At 47.8% G+C, this 23,276-nt stretch overlaps 1 protein-coding gene and 1 non-coding gene across 2 annotated transcripts; both read right to left on the minus strand.

Annotated features, from left to right (window-relative positions):
- Positions 1–124: 124 nt before the first annotated feature.
- On the minus strand, positions 125–23,263 carry Nmnat1 (nicotinamide nucleotide adenylyltransferase 1). Its single transcript, XM_051174002.1, has 5 exons — positions 23,151–23,263; positions 6,052–6,219; positions 4,402–4,585; positions 1,283–1,416; positions 125–895 (listed from the first exon to the last, which is right to left on the minus strand). Exons 2-5 carry the CDS (start codon positions 6,164–6,166, stop codon positions 480–482), a joined length of 849 nt encoding a protein of 282 aa, XP_051029959.1. The 5' UTR covers positions 6,167–6,219; positions 23,151–23,263; the 3' UTR covers positions 125–479.
- On the minus strand, positions 11,967–12,111 carry LOC127213564 (small nucleolar RNA SNORA79). The gene has a single exon (XR_007833654.1). It is a non-coding gene; the product is annotated as a small nucleolar RNA SNORA79 (small nucleolar RNA).
- Positions 23,264–23,276: the final 13 nt, after the last annotated feature.

A 23,276-nucleotide genomic window follows, 5' to 3' on the forward strand; every position in this document is an offset into this window, starting at 1 on the left:
TTTTGAGTGGCTTTGCTTTTCAAATCTGTTTTTTTTTTTTTTGTTCAGTACTCATGGTGCCCAGTCTTGAAAAGCTTAAGAGCGTCACTGAAATGTCATTGTAGTGCATAGGCTGTTATTTTAATTTTTGTTTTTAATTTTTGGAGACAGAGTTTCTCTGTATGTCTTTGGAGCCTGTCCTGGAACTAGCTCCGTAGACCAAGCTGGCCTCGAACTCACAGAGCTGTACCTGCCTCTGCCTCCCGAGTGCTGGGTTCAAAGGTATGCGCCACCAAAGCCTGTTAAAGAGGAATTATTCTTTTTTTTTTTTTTAAATACCTTATTCAAAACATTCATTTAGCTACTAATCTTAATTTCCTGTTGGTTTTTAATCAAACCTTTAAACTTCAGCTTATGAAACAGGATGGCAATTCCTTCCCTGAGTTACTAACAAGGGTCGTTTTGAATCTCCACAAGAGCAGCCGACATCATGCACAGCATTACGTGGTGGGATTGCAGAGCTTGGCCTCAGCAATGTTCCTCTGGAGGGGAGCCAGAATGACCCCAACATTCCTGTCTTCACTCTCGGAGCTGTACAGGTCATGCTTTTCAATGTACTCTTGGACAAGGTCGGGGACCAAGTAGCGGATGCTCTGGCCCCTTCTGAGAGCTCTCCGGATCTTGGTGGAGGAGATGTCATTGGTGATCCACTCATCCACCAGGTGGATGTTGCTCCGATGTCTCCACAGCACGTCGGACTCGTAGATGAATTTCTGAGCATCACTGCCAGACCTAGTGATACATATGAGCCCGTAGTTGGCCACGATCTGGGTGATGTCCTCGATCTTCCACAAGTTGGGCACATTGAAGGACTCCAGTAAATCTGCCCCACACAGCAGTTTCACCCTGGGCACACCTTGAGGGAAGAACCAAACAGAGCGGCAGGGTTTGTTTTCTTTTACCTTTTTTTCAAGGCAGGGTTTCTCTGTGTAACAGTCCTGGCTGTCTTGGAACTCACTCTGTAGACCAGGCTGACCCTGAGCTCAGAGATCCGCCTGCCAGTGCTGGGATTAAAGGCGTGCGCCACCACCACCCAGTGGGTTTGTTTCTTTATAATCACCCGCATTAAAGTGACTGTGTGTGCAAGGAAGTAGCTCTGCTATCTGTCTTTTACCCCGGAATCATTCCACCCTTCCCACAGTCATGAGGAGCTCAGCAGGTATGGAGTAAGAAAAGAAACTACCAAAGGGGTCTCAACCATAGAGCATGCGCAACCTTCGGATCCTGGTCAAACCTCACCAACCTGTTGGCTTGGGCTCTTGGGCCTTTTTTGGGTTCGAGTCCTGCTTCTGTTCATCCCACTTCCTCTTCCGCCCGGGCCTGTCCAGGGAAGGTGAGCGCTCACAGCCACCAGTTGCCAGCTTCTCCTGGTGGTGTCTACAAAATGACAACACAAAAGAATGTTCTTTGGTGGCTGGAGAGATGGTTCAGCAGTTAAGAGCACTGGCTGTTCTTCCAGAGGACCCAGGTTCAATTACCAACACTCACGTGACAGCTCATAATAGTCCAGTTCCAGGGGCTCCGACACACACACACACACACACACACACACACCACCAGTGTACATGAAATAAAAAGATAAAATTTAAAAAAGATCGTCCCTTGATGTCAGAGTGCCCTCTGAAGTATCCTTGTGTGTGCTGTGTGTGTGTGTTGCAGCAGAGAGAGTTAATAGTAATTATTTATTCTTTTCCACTGTCTGGCCCAATCTTCTCACCTTCTCATGTTATGAGAAGTACAAGCCTTACAATGGAGAGGAAGATGGAGACTTGAGAATTGCAGGTCATGAGCTGGGTGGTGGTGCATGCCTTTGATCCCAGCACAAGGGAGGCAGAGGCAGGCGGATCTTTGTGAGTTTGAGGCCAGCCTGGTCTACAGAGCTAGTTCCAGGACAGGCTCCAAAGCTACAGAGAAACCCTGTCTCAAAAAAAAAAAAAAAAAAAAAAAAAAAAAAAAAAGAGTTGCAGCCAGGTGGAAGTAGTCCTTTCCTTTAATTCCAGCACTCGGGAGGCACAGGCAGGTGGATCTCTGTGAGTCTGAGGCCAGGCTAGTCTACACAAAGAAACCCTGTCTCGAAAAACAAACAAAACAACAACAAAAGGGCTACCTGTGCATCTGGGGCAGAGTCCCTGAGACTCATCAAATGACGGAGAACAGGCTCTACTTCCTGTCCGCCTCTATCGGGTGTCTGCCAGCCCCACTGAGAGCAGAGCTGATTAAACTGTCCACGGTTTAGCTTATGTTTATCAGAACTGGGATTTGAGTCCAGCTGTCTGCATTGGCACCTATGCCCGTGAGCACTAAATACCATGGCCTGATCTTGGAATGAAGAAGCACATGGCAAGGACAGAGACAGGGAGGGCCATGTGCAGGAGGCCTTCCAGGAAAGCAGCTCGGCAGGAGTTGGGGCTGGCTGCAGAGACGCACTACCTTACATCAGTGCAAAGCTACTCCGGCAATATGGTCCTTACTGCTAGACCCAAGAGCAGGCCGACCCTTCATGCCTTTAACCCCTTCCCCCAGTGAACAGCCAAACTGTCCAAAGAGATCCAAGGTACCATAGGACCTGAGAGATACAAGTTACCATGGAGATACAAGTTATCACGGGGCCAGAGAGAGTGGGTAGGGTTGAAACAAGAGCATGGCCTCCTGGGAAGTTTTAGTATTAGCAGTGAGACCATTTTCCTATTAAACCTAAAAAGGAGCCCTGATCCACCCAGGTAGCTGCCACCTTCTCTCAGTGCCCCTAGTGCCCCACCCTTCCCTAACACTTGCCAGAGCCCCTCATGGAAACTTTCCAGTGTTGCTGAGGTTCTGTGGATAAGACCATCAGAGAGTCCTGTGAGACAGAAGGCACTGTCACACTGTAGCATCCTCCATGACCCACAGCTCAGGGCCCAGTGCCTTTTGTCTGTGACCTCAACAGTCACAAAGGGCAGTGGGAGCAGACAGGTCCTGCCCTGACTGTGCACAAGCCACTGTGATGTCTCCGGACACTTAGACACATGGTCCTCACGTCCAGGCACACTGCACTCCAAGTGCCCAGAGCGGCCTCCGTGTCCTACTCTGCCCCTTCCTTATTCAGCCAGTCTGGAGGACTGAGTCCTTAGAAGAAGCCTTAGATGAAAGGGCATTCAGAAACCCCTTCATTCACTCTCAGGGCCAGAAAGAGTTGGTTAGACATTGCTTCCTTCACGGGTTGCATAGGAGAGCCTCCTGTGCGCTCCTGGAAGTACCACAAAGTTGAGCTGGAGCCTGAGCAAACACTGCCTGACACTCCTTATTAAATATGATAAGGCTGGGTAGTGATGGCGAGCGTCTTTAATCCCAGAGCTCGGGAGGCAGAGGCAGGTGGATCTCTGTGAGTTCAAGGCCAGCCTGGTCTACAGAGCGAGTTCCAGGACAGCCAGGGCTGTTAATATAGAGAACCCCTGTCTTGAAGAACCAGAGAGAGAGAGAGAGAGACAGAGACAGAGATAGGCAGAGAGAGAGCACAAGCACGAGAGCCCACTGCTGTGAGAGGGATGTGGGGGCAGAGGAGCCTCTTCAGAACATTCAGTGCACTTCCCTGAGCAAATCCCGAGACCAAAGAAGAGCTCAGACATTTATAAGTTTGGGAGCAGGCTGGCAGGAATTTTCATATCATCTTGTTTAATTTAACAAAGTGACAAAGAACACGGAAGAATCAGGATCGTAAGGTGAGAACCGTCAAGTCACATCTCAGACTGCAGGGAGTACTGACTTCATCTCTTTGGGCTGTGGGCCCTAGCCTTTTTAAAGCATCACTGTCTTGAAGATTAGGCCCATGCTCTAACCTCCCCTTTAAGCCATGCCCTTCCCTCTCCCACCCCCTAGAAGACTGATGATTAGCCAGGCGGTGGTGGCACACGCCTTTAAGCCAAGAGCTCAGGAGGCAGAGGCAGGCTGATCTCTGTGAGTTCAAGGCCAGCCTGGTCTACAGAGAGAGAGTTCCAGAACAGGCTCCAAAGCTACAGAGCAACCCTGTCCCCACGCCCCACCACTGCACCATCCTTGAGGAACTCTGTCTTTATCTCTTCAGGCAGGAAGCCCAGGCTGGCTTCCTTTATTCTCTGACAGGCATGTCTGAGGAACAACCTTGCCAACATCTCATCTCATGCTGAAAGATACTTAGGTGTGTCCCAGCTCTCTGCTGTGTTCTGCAGCCTGTGGTAACCTTCTGTAGGAAGGTGCAGCCCTCTGCTGCCGTTTGAGTAAGAATGGCCCCCACAGGCTCATATACTCACATGCTTAGTCACTAGGGACCGGTGATATACAGACCTGTCAATCAGATGCAGGCAGACATGGCAATGGGGAGGGCCCTCCCCCCAGCACCGCCGTTACCTGAGCACCTTCACAGTTTCCACCCACTCCTTCTGAAGGCTTTCCCACGTGTCCACTTCCACCCAGGGTGAATTCTTGGTGGCAAGTTCTGCCATGATAATTCGGTGGTGGGCAGGGATGAGTCCTTTCTTCTTATACGCATCACCAACAGGTGAAATTATGCCTTTGATAACTCTGTATCTCCCTGGGTAAAGAGTTGGGTTGATATGAGAGATAACAAATCAGATTTTTATGGACAGAAAGTACAAGCAATATTATCTCATAGTTACAATTCTCCCCCTTTTGTAAACAAAGAGTCAAATTTAGTAGCTAATTGAAACTATGGTAAGGGTCTGGCAAGGTGGCTCAATTGATAAAGGGGTGTGCTGTCAAGACTGATGATCTGGGTTCAATCCCCAGGACACTCCTGGTGAAAGGAGAGACCAGGCTTCTCCATCCGACCTCTTCCTCATGCGCACCATGTCACACGTAATACCGCACATGTAAGTAAATGGATTTCACTTAGAAAGGAGCCTGCAATAACATATCGCCACAGTTATCATTTAAAGTATTTTAAGTATTTAACAGTCCTGAAGTGTTAAGCACATGCACACTGTTACACTGCCTTCACAACTGCTACCTTCTCCAACTACAGCCCTACATCCCTGAGACACTCTGGGTTCACACACATGGCTTACATTTAAAATTCCTGTTGGCCAGGATTCCAACCAGAACTGCTGAATTCCCTGTTCAAAGCCTGACTCAATTTGCACTGTTCACCTAAAACAGGAGCAGGGATTGTCTGTCCTCAGCTAGGTGCTTGAAAACACCAAGCAAGACTTACCTGACTGTGTCTGCTCAGTTCTGCCCCCTTCTTATGCTATTCACACACAGACACACACAGACACACAGACACACAGACACACACACACACACACACACACACACACACACACACACACGGCCCATACAAGGTCTCTCTGTGTAGTCTTGGCTGTGCAGGAACTGGCTATGTAGACCAGGCTGAGACCCACTGGCCTCAGACTTCCCAGTGCTGAGAGTTGGGATTAAAGACATGCAGCATCACATTCAGCTTTATTCACACTTTCTTTCTTTCTTTCTTTCTTTTTTTTTTTTTAAAGATTTATTTATTTATTAGGCATACAGTGTTCTGTCTGCATGTATCCCTGTAGGGCAGAAGAGGGCACCAGATCTCATTATAGATGGTTATGAGTCACTATGTGGTTGCTGGGAATTGAACTCAGGACCTCTGGAAGAGCAGTCAGTGCTTTTTAACCTCTGAGCCACCTCACCAGCCCTATTCACACCTTCTTGCTACAAACTTTGCAAGAAGCCCTTTCCCCTGCTGACCAGCTTCTCTGGCCCCATTTCCTTCTTCTGGCTAACTTTCTACACCAGGAAACAGAGCAACACGCTTATGTCCGGGAGCAGGCGTTCACACTAGTCAAGTGCAGCTCTAGTCTTTGTTTGTTTTGGTTTTTTGTATTTTGAAAACAGGGGTTCTCTCTGTAGCCTTGGCTGTCCTAGAACTAGCTCTGTAGACCAGTCTGGCCTTGAGCTCAGAGAGATCTGCCTGCCTCTGCCTCCTGAGCGCCAGCGGTAATGGCGTGCGCCACCACTAGTCTTAAGTTACCTGCATTTTGCTCCTACCTGTTGCATTCATGTAGTCCTTGCCCAGCTCAAACAGCCTGAGGTGCATGTTAGTGATCGGATTAAAAGACCCACAGGCCAGGAGAACCACTTCCGTCTTCTCGGATGTGTCCATGGTGAGAAGTTGGAGCTGCTGATCTAAATGGAAGCTTCTGGCACCATTGCTGTCTACAAAGGAAAAAGGAAACAAGCTCATTTATAGATCTCTTGACATCTGCCCATGTTCTCCCTGCAAGCAGCTGGGCAAAGTACTTGGCTTCATGGACTGCGATGGACTGTAAAGCTGGCTTCACTTTCTGCCCTTTGTTTACGTGCGTACAGTTCCTACCAGGGAGTGGGAGAGAACTATTCCTTATGCTCTGCTTTGCTCAAATGATTATGGCAGAAAAGACAGCATATTAGTCCTGAGCCTAGCACTTGGAGGATAGTATACCACAGAGTTTTCCGCTGTTATGGTAACATATAATAATAGGCATGTATCTAATTCCTGAATGTGGTAGCCGAACACAGGAGACAGCAACAAGGTCTCAGCCCAGGTTGGCCTGAAACTGGCTATGTAGTCAAGGATACCTTTGAACTCCTGATCCTCTTGCCTACACATTCCAAGTGCTGTATTACATGTATGCTGCCATGACTGGCTAAGGCTAGGTACATTTTAAAGAGAAGAGATTCCACAGGCCTAAGAAATTAGCACCGGCACCCTGGCTGCATCACCAGCACCCTAGCTGTGGTGATATTTTATGTCCGCTATAACAAATAAAGCTTGCCTGAAGATCAGAGTGAAGAGCTAAACCACTACTAGTTAGCCATAGAGGCCAGGCAGTGGTGGCTCACACCTTTAATCTCAGCACTCGGCAGATGGATCTCTGTGAGTTCAAAGCCACCCTGGGCTACATGAGATTGAATGTGTCTGAAAGAGAAACAGAGCTCCCACCAAGGTGATCCCAGCACTTGGAGTGACTGACACTCCTTTAATCCAGCACTAAGAAGGCAGACAGGAGGGATATGGCTGGGCAGAGAGAGGAGCATAAGGTGGGAGGAGACAGGAGCCTGGGCAGGACTGCTACTTTGGTCTGAGCATCGGTAGAATAAGAATTCTCTAGTGGCTGGCTGCTCTGCTTTTCTGATCTTTCAGCTTTCACCCCCTGATAGCTGATTCTGAGTTGTTTTTTTTTTTTTTTTTTAGGTTTTTCTTGAGATATTGTTTCTCTGTGTAACTGCTCTTGCTGTCCTAGAATTTGATCTGTAGTCCAGACCAGCCTCAAACTCACAGAGATCAAAGGTGTGCGCCACCACTGTCCTGTCCAAGAGTTTTTATTATTAAGACCAATTAGAATGCATGCTTCACAGTCCTGTTCAGAAAGGGTCAAGCCTATGGTGCAGCCTAACTGTGAAACAAGTTGGACACCTTTAATCCCAGCACTCAGGAGGCAGAGGCAGGTGGATCTCTGAGGTTGAAGCCAGCCTGGCCTACAGAGCAAGTTCTAAGACAGCCACACTACACAGAGATACCCTGTCTCAAAAAAATACCAACAAGCAAAACAAAAACCTGCTCTCCTGAGGCCAGGTGATGGTGGTGCATGCCTTTGATCCCAGCACTCGGCAAAGGTAGGCGGATCTCTGAGTTCGAGGCCAGCTTGGTCTACAGAGAGAGTTCCAGGACAGCCTCCAAAGCTACAGAGAAACCCTGTCTCGAGAAACAAAAACAAAACAAAAATTAAAACAAACAAAACAAACAAATAAAATCCCAAAAAACAAAACCTGCTCTCCTGAAAATTAATTCCCCCTGTTAACCTCCTTGCCTTCCACGAGGCACCTCTCCTGAAAGGACCACCTCAGCCACACTGGACACAAGCTTTCAGCATGTGGATCTCCGAGGGAACACTCAGATACACCTAAAGTATAGCAGAGATGCCAGTCTTCTGCTGCTGCCTCTACCATGAAAGCAAATCCATGCTACACTGCTTTGGGATGACAGCTGTACCCCAACCACCCCAGCACTGATAAGACAGCTGATGGCTCAATATGTGATTGCAGCCACCAAAGGCCAGTAAACCCACAGCCAAGCCACAGCCAGGATGCTTATTCCCACAGCAAGCTCAGGTGACACCAGAAACACATGATCAGCAAACCCTCAGGTCCTGAGTCACAAGCAGAAATGAATATTGACTGATGGATGCCTCTTGGGTTTTATAATTTTATTGAAGAAATTCACAGGGCTGGGGATATGATGTGAATGTCCTTCTGTATATGTTTCTCTTATTGGATGATGAATAAAACACTGATTGGCCAGTAGCCAGGCAGGAAATACAGACGGGACTACCAGATGAGGAGAATGATGGGGAGAGGAGGCAGAGAGAGGCCGAGAGGAGACGCCATGTAGCCAAGGAAGGAGTAACAGGTCCAGACCCTTCTCTGGTAAGATGAGACCATGTGAAAATACTTAGATTAATAGGAATGGGTTAATAATTAAGAGAGAGCTAGCCAATAAGAAGCCTGAGCCATTGGCCAAACCGTTTATAACCCTAACCCTGCCGGCGCAGGGTGCCCTAGGCTCATCCCCAGTAGAATCCCCTCCACCCTCCAAAAATAGAAAGAGAAGAAAAGTGAAACCATAGGGATTTCAATGTCCCACCTCTCTTCATCACAAAACCACGCTTCCCTACTGTAAGGACTCAGGCATTACGCTGGCCCGCCCTGTCACCTGGCAGAGTGCACTCAGGCAGTGCCCTGGTCAGCCCAGGGTTCCATGAGTACTAGTCTGCAGGCAGGTGCAAAGGACCCTTTAAAAGTCAGACCCTGAGCACTTACGCTCTCTGTTGCTTCCTCTTTTGCTCTCTCTCTCCTGCTTCCAGTTGGCCACCAGGTACCCCCTCTTCTTCTCTCCCCTTCTCTCCCCCCCCCCCTCTTCTGCTCCCGGTGCCTCTGTCTCTTCCCTTCCCCCTCACTCCCTTTCCAAATAAACTCCTCACTCAAGCTCTGTCTGCCTGGCGTGTTATTCCCTCTGCCTCGGTCACCCTCGCCTGCTATGGAACCTGCTATGCTCTCCCACGTGGTCCCTTACCTTGGGACCCCACTCACTTGGGACCCCCACCCGGGACCCCTCCCACCTCCTCTCCACCTTTTATTCTTATAACTGTGACGAAAGAACAACACCTACACCTGCCCTTGCTAGTGTTACCTCTATCCACTTCCCACATGGAGAGCCTGTGCAGAGCTGGGAGAAACAGAAAGGGCCAGAGGTGCAAGGCCAGCCTGGGCCACACGAGACCCTGTCTCAAAAAAAAAAAAAAAAAAAAAAAAAGGCAGCATCTCCACAGAACTGTGGCCTAGGGGACTGGGGTATATGCTAGCCCTGGGCACGCCCAAGTCAGGGCTAGACACTATGCCCCACGGGAGAGCAAAGTGGAAGGAAGGTAAGGCTAAGGGCATGGTGTGGAGGGAGTCAAGGAGCTGCCTGGGGTCTAAACAGACGGGAGCAGAATGCTCCCAGCCCCACCCCGTGCCCTGGGAGGAGCTCAGGTTTCCTTCCCCTTGGGGAATGAGGAGGTTGCTGGAAGCTGATCCCTCAGCGGACAGGAGGCAGTCTTTGTCCTTTGTCATGTCGGTGACCTGTCTCATGTATCCATCCCGGCTTTACCAATTCAGCCACCTCAGCTGGACTCTCCACACTCCAAGTCACAGAAGGGTTGAGTTACCGTGAGCTCCTACATCGTGACCCGTCCCAACATGGAGGTGACGGTGGGTGTGGAGCCTCAGACAGAACTGTTCTGAACAGTGCCAGACCAGTGTCGCCATGATTCACTTTTGTTTGGTCCACACAGCCTATCACCTGTACTGCTGGCTGCCGAGGTCGCATCGGCTCAGGCTGTAAGTGTCCGTCCCCAGCACGCTGTGGTAAAGGTTTACTGCTTCCTGGGGCTGGCTTCAAGTCTAACTAAAATTTACTTCTAAACCACCCATCTCTCGAGTTTTAAAGATACCATGATGGAAGCATTAATGTAACATCTGTTTCCAACAGCACTGTGACTCTGCTGGGCTCTTCCTGTCCCATTTCCAGATGCTCAGTCTAAAGCCATGTTGGCGCACTATTAAAACACCCTGCCCAGCCAGACCACCCCTCGCCACCACCCTCTAAAAGGACGCTATTTCTTTCAACCTAGTAACTTTAAGCACGACCCCATACCTCGTTCTGTCGCTGCTGAAGCTGTTTTACCTAGTGTAGATTTTGAAGGTATCGATAACTGTTTGAAGTCATTTGGCCCTCACCCCGTTGATAAAAGAAACAGCTAGTTGGGGAGGGGGTGGACTATTGCTTACCGATTACCGCTTGCAGCAGCCAGCAGTGCCTCCCATCTGGTCTGCAGGCTGTGGTAAGCAGGCTACCTCGCTACCTGGGTTTATCAGTCACACTCGGTATGGCTCCCGACCCGACCGCAGGCAAGGGGTGCAGGCGAGCACCCCAGCTGTTTCACTTACGGCTGCTGTTGTCCTTGTGCAACTCAAATGTTCTGAACCCTGGTTTCTACATTTTTAGAATGGGAACCGAACGAAGTCTTGATGCCATGCGCCTCTAGTCCCCGGGCTGGGCAAGCTGAAGTGGGAGGATTGCTTTAGCCCACGAGTTCAAGGAGAACCTGGGCAATATAGAAGGTGGTGGGTGGCAGTGCTGGTCTTTAATCCCAGCACACGGAAGGCAGAAGCGGGCAGATTTCTGGGAGTTCAAGGCCAGCCTGGTCTACACTGGGAGTTTCTGGCCAGCCACAAATATGTAGTGAGACCCTACTATAAAAAAAAGAGAAAAGAAAAAGAAAAGGGTTGGCATAGTCCATACCTTATAGAGCCTTGTGAATATTAAAGAAGATAATGCATATAAGATATTCGATATATTTACCCAATCAAAATATTCACTTTTATAGTTTTGCTTTCCTATTTATGCTTACTCTGAATGAATACTTCTCACTACTTGTGTGTTGCTTCCTAACGTTAACTTAATTACGGTAAAGGAATCCAGCCCTACAGATTTCCCAGCAAGCTGAACACTGGCAGCTGGTGACTTTTCACTTAGGTCTTAGCAGGCATGATGTTTCACTGGAGAGTGCAGTGCACGGCAATTCTCTTTTGCCTGGTTTAAAACTCTCTCTGTGATTTAACTAGCATGAAACGCAGCTTGAATTTGGTTCCTTGAAGTCATAGGGTGTACCTCCCTGTCCCTGTGCCGTGCAGCCAGGTGATGGTGTTCCTGTGTGGGGTCGGCGCGCTGACACTCCAGTTCTATGTGCTGCTGAGGTGAGCGCCAGCCCAGACAGGCCTTACCTGTGGGGGTGGTGCGGGTGCTCCCTGGGATTCCTGTCACTCCTTTAACCCTGCCTGCCCCATTGACTCTGCTCCTATTATTGGTGGCTGTCCTGTCCACCTCTCTGCATTCTTGAAAACCCGCAGTAAAGCCAAGGTTGCAGAAATCTGGACAGATTAGGTTTATCTTTTAACAAATATTTACTCCCAGTGTAAGAGGCCATTATATGGGAGAAAGTGAGGACACCAAGGTCTCCATTGTGGATTCCCTAGAGGCCAGTCCCAAGGGCCTAAGTGTTAGCGAATGTCTGCAGAGCTGAGGGCAAGGCAGGCATACTCAGCCAACCAACTGGAATCCTAACTGTCTAACTCAGACTCAGTGCTAGTGCTTAGTCATGGAAACTAGAGACCATTCACTAGCCACAGTGTAGGCTAGAGCCTGTCCACTAACAACGGCAAAAGCTATAGACTGTCCACTAACAATGCTGGAGGCTAGAGACCATTCACTAACAGTGGAGGCTAGAGACCGTCCACTAACAACTCTCACTGAGGAAGAAAAGCAAACAAAATCTACTTGCTTAACATAAAGAGTCATAATCTGTGTGTGTTTTGTTTTTTGTAATTGTTTGACCCCACAAATTTCAGAGAATACACTGATAATCCCACTACCTTGATATTCTCTGAGTGAAAACAAAATCAATTTTAATTCGTGATGACCTAAAATCCTAGTGCCGTGCCTAAAGGCAATAGGAGGAACAGTCATTAAAGAGAGGAACAGTCATTAAAGAGATAACAATCTTAAAACTGTGGAACTTCTACAAAACTCTGAAAACTGGGAATACATTTACTTGACGAGGACACAAAGAGAAGGTGTGAGCTGGTGGTAACTCCGCAACGCAAGTCTACCGAGGGCGCCTGTACCCAAAGGTCAGAATTTCTACAAAGCATTGTTAGCAAACCATCAAATGAGGTTAGAAACCTAAGGGTTGTTTCCTAGTTTCCACTAACGGCAGTTATCATCAAGCTGCCAGGATGAAGCCACTGTCAGGGCACGAAGGGAGCCGATGTACCCCAGACGCAGAGGGCTGTGCGGTGAGTGGTGGGTGAAGGGCACCAGCCTGTCAATTGCCTTTCAGGCCCAGATCCTCGAGGTACTGCAGTCAGCCTCTCCTGGCCAACCTGGTTGGTAACATCGTCTTCACCTTCTTCATGCTCGGTAGGTGTGTAGCTGCCTGTGAGTGCCCAGCAGGTGTCTAATTATCTGAACCAGTCCATGGGAACAAGAGCAGCAAAGAGGCTTCTGCTCTACAGATGTCACAGACCGGCACACAAGAACAATCACACTGAAAACCCCGATGGTTGGCCGGGATGTAGATCAGTGCTAGAATGTTCACCTAGCACATGTGATGCCCTGGGTTTGATTGGCACCATCACTAAAACCAAATGTTAAGAGAGTCTTTTAAATTTCGTAGGTAGCAACCATTATAGTTAGCCTACAATCAGAATGTGAAACGCAGGCCAAGTCTAGTAAAATAAATCACATTTTTCTCCTTTCTTCCCCCTCTTTGTTTCTTTCTGGGGTGGGGTTAGTTTCTTGAGATGGATGGTCTTGAATTCACTGTCTAGCCTCAAATTCCAACTAGCCTCAAACTCATAATAATCTTCCTGGCCCTCGGCCTTCAATGCTGAGATTTCATACATGGGCCACCATGCCTGACCTCTAACAGTCTATACAGTTATACTAACATTCTGGATTTAGTTATTCATTCAGTAAGTAGTGTAGGGCCAGCAAGCTGACTCAGCAGGTAATGGTGCTTGCCGGGCAGGCCTGGCAACTGCAGTTCTATTCCAGAATCCAAATGAAAGGACGAAGGAGAGGGTGGACTTTGTAGTGCTTCTGTGGCACTGACCAAGTCCATTGGGGGGTGGCGCCAGGGGCGGAAGTGACCTGTGGAACTAGGCCTCAGGAGGAGCCTGGGAGCACTCTCTTGCTGGTGGCACGAGGAGAGAACATCTGGTGGAGCCTGCTGGTGTTCATCTGTCTAGGTTGTAAGTTATTACTCCCTGAATAAACATCTGTCTGGCCTATTTGTTTACCCTGATCCTTATTAAATCACGATATCTGGTGTCAGAAGTGGGATTCGAACCCATGTCTCCAGGGAAGACTTTTTATTTTAGACAGGAAAGAGGAGGTGATGGGAGATGTCATTCTGTAAATATGTTTCTCTTATTGGTTAATGAATAAAGCACTGTTGGCCAATAGGAAAGCAAGATCAGTGGGACTAGGAGACAAGGAGAAGAGAGGAAGTAGTAGGGAGGAGAGTCAAGATGGAGGATGGAGAGAGAATGCCGTCCCCTCGCTCCAGTAAGACCACCTGGAAATACTTAGATTAATAGAAATGGGTTAGCATTTAAGACAGAGCTAGCTGATAAGAAATTAGTAACTGGCCAACAGAATTATATCTAATACAGCGTCTCTGTGTGTTATTTGGGGCTGGCGGGGAAACCTACTCATAACAAGACTCCACAGTTGTCTTCTGACCTCCCGCCACATACGGCCAGTGGCACTTGTGCCCACACACGATCCCAATTTTGATCGACCTTCTCTTCTTAATAAATGTAAAAATAAGTCATCTGAACAGAGATGATGTTTCTGAGGCCAGACACGGTGGTGCACACCTGTAATCCCAGATTGTGAGCGTGAAGCTAGCCTGAGCTACAACAGTAAGAATCTGTTCCAAGATACAAAAAACGAAACAAGGAAAAGGAGCATGCGTTTGAGCCAATGAAACCTAATGAGCACTGCCATTCTGTCCTTCATTCAGGTCTCATCATACTGCTCACTCAGATGGAGCCGGCCCCCCAGGCTCTGCGAGCAATGCTTGCTGTGTTTGGTGTAGGGTCTTTCGGTGAAGGAGTGTGCACCCTGCTGTTCACAGTCTTGGCATCAGATTGTGTATGTTTTTCTTTCTGTTTTTTAATATTAATTTATCTATGTGGATGATTGCATGCATGTCACGATATTAGAAGGGGGGCAGAGGACAACTTGTGGGTGCTGGTTCTCCTCTTCTATCTTTTGTGTGGGCTTTAGGGATGGAATTCAGGCTATCAGGCTCAGCAGCAAATACTTGCCCAGTGAACCACCTCACCGGTCCTGGTTTGGGTATTTTTTTTTTTTCCCCTTCGATTTTTCAAGTCAGGGTTTCTCTATGTAGCCCTCCCTGGCTATTCTGAAACTCACTCTGTAGACCAGGCTGGCCTCAAACTCAGCCATCTTCCTGCCTCTGTGTCTCCTGAGTGCTGGGATCAAAGGTGTGTGCCACCACCACTCCCCAGCTTTGTTTTTAAGAATTTTAAAAGGCTCATCTGTCTCTGAAAGCTTGGCTACAAGCACACAACCACCACTTTTCAATACTTACTATCTACTTATGCAGAAAATAGAACTATACAGACAGGAATACATCTTCAGACGCACAGCTCAAAAGTAGAAAAAACCCCTGGGGGCTGTAGGGAGAGCTCAGTTGGTAAAGCCTTTTCCTCCCAAGCGAAGATCTGGATTTGATCCTCGGAACTCACATGAAAATGCTCGGTGTGGTGGTACACAAGTGTAATCCCGGTGTTGGGGAGGCAAGACAGGCAGATGCTTGTTGCTCAAGGGCTTCCAGCCTTGTCTAACAGCATGAGGCAAACAGCAGTCCTGAGGACCACACCTGAGGGTGTCCCCCTGCCTCTACATGCGGGAATACCCTCATGCACATATGGATGTGCACATGGATGCACATATGAATATGCACACAGATGCACAAGAAAAGAAGGAACTAATTTTAAAAAGAGCACGGGTGTAGCTCACTGGGGGAGCATGTGCTTAGCATGTATGAGACCTGGGTTCCAGGCAGCATGTTCCTAAAAACATCCCACGTGACAATTAGGTTGTTGGTGCTAGTGATGATGATCTTGGTGTTGCTTTGTTTGTTGTTGCTTGTTGAGACAGAGTCTCTCTTTGTAGCCTTGGCTGGACTAGAACTCAGAGATATGCCTACCTCTGCCTCCAGAGAGCTGGGATAGAAGGCGAGCATCACCACACTCAGCCTGAGACTGTTCTAATTGTGGGTGAATTCTACTTTAGTAGAATTTTATCTTTAAAAAAGTTTTCTTTTAAGACCTATTTATTTATTTATTAATTATATATACATTTTTTTTTCTGCACGTATCCCTCCAGGCCAGAAGAGGGCAACAGATCTCATTATAGATGGTTGTGAGCCATCATGTGGTTGCTGGAAATTGAACTCAGGACCTTTGGAAGAGCAGCCAGTGCTCTTAACCTCTGAGCCATCTCTCCAGCTTCTTTAAAAATTGTTGAAAGTGTATCACTGTTGTGTGATGTGTACTCGGAAACAAATGCATGGCAAGCATGTGGAGATCATAGGACAGACAACTCTGTAGAGTAGATGATCTCCTTCCACCATGCAGTACTGAGCTGGGGTCATCAGGTTTGGCGGCAGGAACCTTTGCCTTAGTTAGGTTTTCTATTGCTGGCAAGAGACACCATGACCACGGCAACTCTTACAAAGAAAACATTTAATTGGGGCTGGCTTACAGTTTCAGTTCAGTTCATTATCATCACGGCAGGGCGCATGGCGGTGTGCAGGCAGACATGGTGCTGGAGAAGTAGCCAAAGTCCTATATCTTTCAGGCAACAGGAAGTTGACTGAGACACTGGGCAGTATTCTGAACACAGGAAACCTCAAAGCCCGCCTCCACAGTGACACACTTCCTCCAACAAAGACACACTTCCTAACATTTCCACTCCCTATGAGATTATGGGGGCCAATTGCATTCAGACTATCACACCTATTAAGTCATCTTGCTGGGCCTAAAAACATTTTTTGGTAAATATTAAAGACAATAAATGTTGCCTGGTGTTGGTGGCACAAGCCTTTAGTCCCAGTATTCAGGAGGCAGAGACAAGCGGATCTCTGTGAGTTCAAGGTTAGCCTGGTCTACAGAGTTTCCTGTCTTGAAAAACAAACAAACAAACAAACAACAAGAAAAGGCTGAATAAAACAAAACACCACTAGCTAAACAACAAAGGTATTCCTGATGGTGCTTTTTGCTTCTCATACAGGAAAAAACCACCCCTGAACTGTACTATTTATCTGTGCTGTTGTCAGCGGGCAGCCTGGTATCCATGGGTAAGTAAACACACTTCCCAAGTTCCCATCCAGACCCCTCAGGAGAAGACACCACTTAACTAAGATCAGTACGAAGTAAGCAAGCAGCCCTGGCCCCTCCTACTGCAGAACACTCAGAGACTAAGTAAAACAGGAATGGGAGGCTGGGGATGGGAGATGAAGCATCCTGGTGCTGTAGCTCAGTGGGGAGTATTGCCCCAGCACAGCAGGAGTCCTGGGCTCAGTTGCTAGCACTGCTAGGCCCAGGTGGAGGCACACAGGTCAGCAATCACAGACACTCCAGAGGGGGTAGCAGGGGGTCAGAAGTTCAACCCCTTCCTGGCCCACCTGAGCTACATGAGACCCAGCACTCAGGAAGCCCAGGCAGGTGGATCTCTGTGAGTCCGAGGCTAGCCTAGTCTACACAGTGAGCTCCGGAACTATAGAATAGAGAAACCCTGTCTGGAAGTTAGATCTTTTCACAGCAGCACAGGACTGGGCCTCTCAACATTCCATCATCATGGACAGAGCAGGGCCCATAAGGGTCCCCACTCCCCGGGGAGCTGTAGTCATTTAATGTTGCTGGTGGAAAGGGAGTCAGATTTCTCACTGTACCCACTGGTAAGATGCTCTTGCTCCCCCACCACAGACACACACACACACACACACACAGATATACACTACCCACACCACAGTCACACAGACATGCACACACCACATACACAGACACCACATACACAGTCACACAGAGAGACACATACACAATGTAGGGACCTTAATTAAAGCCTATGGGCCACAGAAAACAAAAGGAGGTGTGGAGGTGTGGGGACTTGATGGGAAGGAGGGTTTTGATGGAGGAGGGGACAAGACCAACAAGAATTTTATATATGTGGGCCCCATATGTATGAACTTCTGAAGGAATCTTTCTAATGTAATATTTTTATTGACTATTTGTGAATTTCACAGTGTACCCTATCACACTCACTTTCCAACTCCTCCCCCTCTTGCGCCCACCCCAAAATGAAAAAAAAAAATACCAACTCAAATTTGCATTGCCCTGATACACATGAAGCATGATCAAACTCCCAGTGGCCAGCCCCTTACAGAAAACCCAGTCCTTCCCCACCCCTATCCCTACCAGAAACCATCAACTGTGGGAAGCTTCACTTCAGCATCCCTCCCACAACTTTTAAGAGTTCTTTACTATGGCTTCCTGTCTAGACTTCTTTTGGGGTGGGGTGGAAATGGGAGGATGGGGAGGAGAGCCTGTCATCAAAGCTGTCTGTGTCTTTTATTCTCAACTGAGTCTGCAATCATTGATACCAGTTCGAAAGCAGCTTCCTCTAGAAGGAGTGTTTTTTAGAGCATCCTTCTGAGTTCTGCTCCACTTTAATTAGACTCTGTACTCTGTCCTACAGTGCTTTTCTCTGGCATGGGGCTCATCTCCCTGTACAAAGTGACCTGTCCAAGGCCAGGCGCCAAGCCAACAGTCTGAGGCTAGCCTGTGGGTCCCGCCGGTCTCCTGCCTCAGTCACGAGCCTGCCTGGGGAGCAACACTGCCGCTTACTGTCAAGCATCACACAAGATTGTATCTCCTAGCTGCCATCTCTACATGCAACGTCAGCTGCACACCAGGGCCACAACAGGAAGCATGCTAAGGCCAGCCATCGTGGGAGAAAGTTGCTTTTAAACACGAATGAGGGCTGAAGAAGCGGGGAATGAATGGGTTAAGTGACAGCCCAGGATTGCCATCACCAACAAATCTATCCAAGGGAGCAGTGGCGGTTTACACAACTCGCAAGACTGCTGCACTGGTGCCCTAGAAGCCTGTTTCCTGTCCAGTGAAATTAGATCTGCACTCACGATGGATCAGAAAGTAGGGTGTATAAAAGGAGGGAAGCCACTGACCTCAGAAACCAGCAGAGTGAAGCTTCACAAAGACACAGCAACTCGGACCGCTCGTTCCACAACATCAATTTATTGACTCTTTACATTGTGGGAATTTTCGGATAAGGAGACCCTCTTTGTAGATTACAACAATCTTTCATATCATTACAGCCAATTATTTTGTAGCCAAGTGTCTGAGCTTCATTCCAACGCTGTTACAAAACACTCTAATCAAAAGCAACTTGAGGAGAAAGAGCTTATTTGCCTTCTATTTCCAGGTCAGCGCGTCACTGAAGGAAGCTGCAGCCCAAGCTCAAGTAAGAACCCAAAGGGGAGATTACTGAGGGGTGCTGAGTGCTGCTGCATCAACCATGGCTCATGCCAGGCTGGCTTATACACACAGGACCACCGTGGGATGCTGTTACATTTCTTCAATCAAGTTGTTCCTTTCATATGGCTCTAGGCTATGGCCGTTAACAATTACAGCTGACTGTGAGCTTTTTTTTTTTTTTTACCCCTTTTCTTTTCCTTTTTTTGTTATGTACAGTGATCTGCCTGCATGTATCCCTGCACACCAGATGAGGGCACCAGATCTCATTATGGATGGTTGTGAGCCATCATGCGGGTGCTGGGAATTGAACTCAGGACCTCTGGAAGAGCAGCTAGTGCTCTTAACAACTGAGCCATCTCTCCAGCCCACTTTTACCCTTTTCAACCTGATACACAAACACACCATTTAAAACTATAACCTTTCAATTTCTCGTCCCCAACGTCTTATGTTAACATTATAACACAAAGCATAGGCCAACCTTCACTCTTTTAAAAATGTCAATACTTTTAAAGCTTTAACTTTCTTTAAAAAGTTCAAGTCTTGTGTTTGTTTTGTTTTTGTACACAGGGTTTTACTACATAGCCCTAGCTGTCCTGGAACTCACCCTGTAGACAAGGCTGGCCTTGAATTCACAGGGATCTGCCTACCTCTGCCTCCAAGTGCTGGGATTAGTCGTGTGCTACTACTGCCAGGCTCAATCTTACAGCTTTTATGCGTTTAAAACAAACAAACAAACAAACAAAAACAAAACAGGGCCTTACAGAAGACCCTCAGACATTGACAAGTTCAGCTCTACTAACCTGAGTATAGTCTTGGCCCCCTGTGGATTATAACTCCAGGTACTGATTCTCAGAATATACTTTCCTACGTGTCCCAGTGAAGCACAGAAGACATCATATCAATGTCACCAATCTCTTATTAATTGTGGCTAACTGTGTGGCCCCAGCTGAGCAGCAAGCGCAGATTCTTAATAGAAAGCGTCACACAGAGCTGGGCATGGTGCACACACCTTTGATCCCAGCTCTCAGAAGGCAGATCTCCATGAATTCAGGACAGCTTTGTCTACAGAGTGAGAGTACTCGCAAGAGCCAGGGCCACACAGAGAAAGCTTGTGTGGGAAGAAAGACAGAGAAAGCGAGAGAGACACACAGAAAGAGAAGACATTATACAAATGGCCCTGCTATTCTTTTCTTCCCTCTGAAACTTCACGGGCCAGACCACCACTGTCCGCATTTTGCTCAGTAATAATTTCTAAGCTCTCATACAAACAGCCCATTAAATCCCCACGAACAAATCTCACTGAGGGAAAGGAAAGGATTCAGACATGAGAATACACTGTTGGAGCCCACAGACATGAAATCCTATCCGGGTCATGATATGACAGGTGACTCAGTGGTTCCTGAGGGTGAGTTTCGAGTCTTAAGCACTGGGCTCCTGCTTATGGCACCCCAACTCTCTCTTTTTGAACGACAATACAGCTATACATTCATTCTCCTTAAATATGCCTTACCAATTAGGCTTGTATCACTGTAATAATGACGCTGAACATGATAATAACAATAGCAACATCCACTGATGTATTCCTACATGGCAAGCGTCTCCGCTGTACTCGTGGAACCCTGACAACACAATGAGATCAGACTGTTTCCAAACACACCACCTTACAAACGGAGACACTGGGTCTCAGACAGGTTGATTAGCTTGCCCAGGATCTGACAACTGGAGCAACACTGTTAACTCTAAAAATCGAAGCTCTTACCCATTATACAATGGTACAAGCTATCTGTCAGTGGGCATAGAAAGAGCCTAGGACTAGGGATATCCAGGACTTGACCAGCATGCAGGAGGCTCTGGGTTCAACCCCCAGCACTGCATAAACAGGACAGGTAGTAACCTTTGCGAGGTAGAAACAGAAGGATCGAGAGTTCAAATGTCATTATACATTGAGTTCAAGGCAGGACCTTCCCTCCGCAGCTAAGATTACACACTAAAACCACCAGCGATGCCTGAAAGGACCGCTGTATCATCACCTCATCACTGAAACGGACGAAGTAACCTCAGTCACACACTCTTCTAACCCCGGTGCCTGGGAGGCAGAGGCAGGAGGGTTCCACTGAGTGTGAGGATAGTCTGGTCTGCACAGAGAGTTCCAGGCAGCAAGACCCTGCCTCAAAAACAACCAAAATAATAGAAACACACTATGAACAAGTGTCCATTCAGCGAACCCTCAAATGGTTGTGTTGTCTCTAGGCTCCTTTTCTTGCTTTTTTGAGACAGCCTTGTATGTCTCTAGGCTCCTTTTCTTGCTTTATTGAGACAGCCTTGTATGGAATGTGCTTTTTCCTTCTTTTCTGGCTTTGTTTGTTTGTTTTGGTTTTTTGAGACAGGGTTTCTCTGTGTTGTTTTGGAGCCTGTGCCCTGGAACTAGCTCTGTAGACCAGGCTGGCCTTGAACTCACAGAGATCCGCCTGCCTCTGCCTCCCGAGTGCTGGGATTAAAGGCATGGGCCAACAACACCAGGCTCCTTATCCTGTTTTCTTCCAAGGACAAAACTCCCACATGTATGGTGGTGACATCCTGTCCCTCAAGATCAACTGGCCACTTTCCCATGTTTACATTAGAAAAAAATTCTGAGAATTGTCACCTATATGACTTTTAGAAAAATTTAAAAAACCCAAACCACTTAGTACTGTTCAAAAGATTCTTGTTTCTCTCCACCCGATTACCTCATAGTTCTGGGGACAGCACCCAGGATGAAGTAGATGTTGACATACCGTCCATCACTGAGCTATGACCCTAGCCTAAGGCATATTTTTTCCTGTCAAATGGCAATCTCTCTCTCTCTCCTCCCTCTGAGACAGGGCCTCTCTATGTAGTCCTGGCTGTCCTGGAACTTACTCTGTAGACCAGGCTGGCCTTGAACTCAGAGATCTGCCTGCCTCTGCCTCCTGCTGGGATTAATGGTGTGCGCCACAATGCCTGGCTCTGAATCTGTTTCTTTTTAATGATAAGGTCTCATGTAGAATAGGATGGCCTGGAACTCCTGGCCTTAGCATCCCAAGGACCGGGATTACAGGTGTGGACTATTGCACTCATTTTTACTGCTGTTGCTCGGTTGGATTTTGTTTGTTTTAAGACAGGATTTCAGATGTCCCATGCCATCCCAACACTTGGCAGGTAGAGGCAGGCAGATCTGTGTATCTGAGGCATGCCTGGTCTACAAAGTGAGTTCCAGGACTGCCAGGACTGTTACCTAGAAAAACACTGTCCAAAAAAAGAAAAAAAGGAAGGAAGGAAGGAAGGAAGTAAGAAAGAAAGAAAGAAAGGAAGAAAGACAGGGTTTTGTGTTTTCAGCATGGAGCCCACAATGACCCTAAACTTCTGATCCTCCCGCCTCCCCCTCACGGGCTACCACCATTCCCATTCCCAGTTTAGGCAGTGCTGTAGCTCAAACCAGCATTGTGCAACAGAGCTACAGCTGAGCTTTGCTTGCACGAATCACACTTACTGTTGACCTCTTCATCTCTCTCCCCTTCCAATCTAAGCTTCTGGATGAAAGGCTCCCACAGTTTAGGCTTCTGTTCTACTATCACCCAGAACGAATTCCCCGACACTCATGCTACACCTAAGGAGGTGATACACCTTCACGCATAGAAAATTAAAGATAACTGCATAACTCAAGAGGCACATCTTGACTCGGAAGCATTTTGGCAAAGTAGGCTGAATAGTTGGCTAGAAAAGCCGTTTCCAAATTGCAACTGGAAAAACAACACCAAATAAATAAATAAATAAATAAATAACTGAGGCAAAGTGGCTGCAACAATACACCTCATAATTCAAGTTTGAGTCTGCATTGATGGAATGAAATGCAAATGTCAATACTGTCTTTGAACGAAGTTCACCACCACATCCGATGGCCTGAGGATCACTGTATTTCCTATCCAGGAAGATGGATCACCACCAAATTTTTCCACTCAGTTCCCGGGCAACAGTTAAAGTTCATTCAGTAGTTACCTTTCTGGTTCTCAAAGGGTTTGACAATTGGCTTTCAGGAAAGCGAGTTGATCTTTCCCAGATTTGGAAAGAATTTAGGAGGAAAGGGAAAATCCTTCACAAAGCCTTTTCTACCCCCACTGCCTCGACCCGCGTCCGTCTAAGAGCATGGGCGCCGGCTCTCAGGACGCCTCTAAAGAGGGGACCCCCACGCCACCCCAAAGCGTGAACTGACCTGCACCAAGGTCACAGGAAAATTTACCAACTTTTTGGTGCTGACTATGAAGACCTGGCTTCAGGGACCGTTACAAGGGACTCTAAAGGCCCAGGCCCTGTGCATTCCCCCTTGCTTAGCCCAAGAAGGGGCACTGGGCTGACGACCCAAAGGCGGTATCCTAAGACGCGTGTCCCGGGGTGCTTACCAGGCCCTGAAGGCCAAACGGACCCAGTGCTCCAGCAGACAACCTCGGCCCGGAAGCCAGCGTAGGGGGACACCGCGGTCGCACTTTCATTGGTTCACGCAGCCGGAAGTGCACGCGTCCAGCGGA

The sequence above is a fragment of the Phodopus roborovskii genome, unplaced genomic scaffold, assembly GCF_943737965.1.
Source record: "Phodopus roborovskii unplaced genomic scaffold, PHOROB, whole genome shotgun sequence".
Classification (NCBI taxonomy): domain Eukaryota; kingdom Metazoa; phylum Chordata; class Mammalia; order Rodentia; family Cricetidae; genus Phodopus; species Phodopus roborovskii.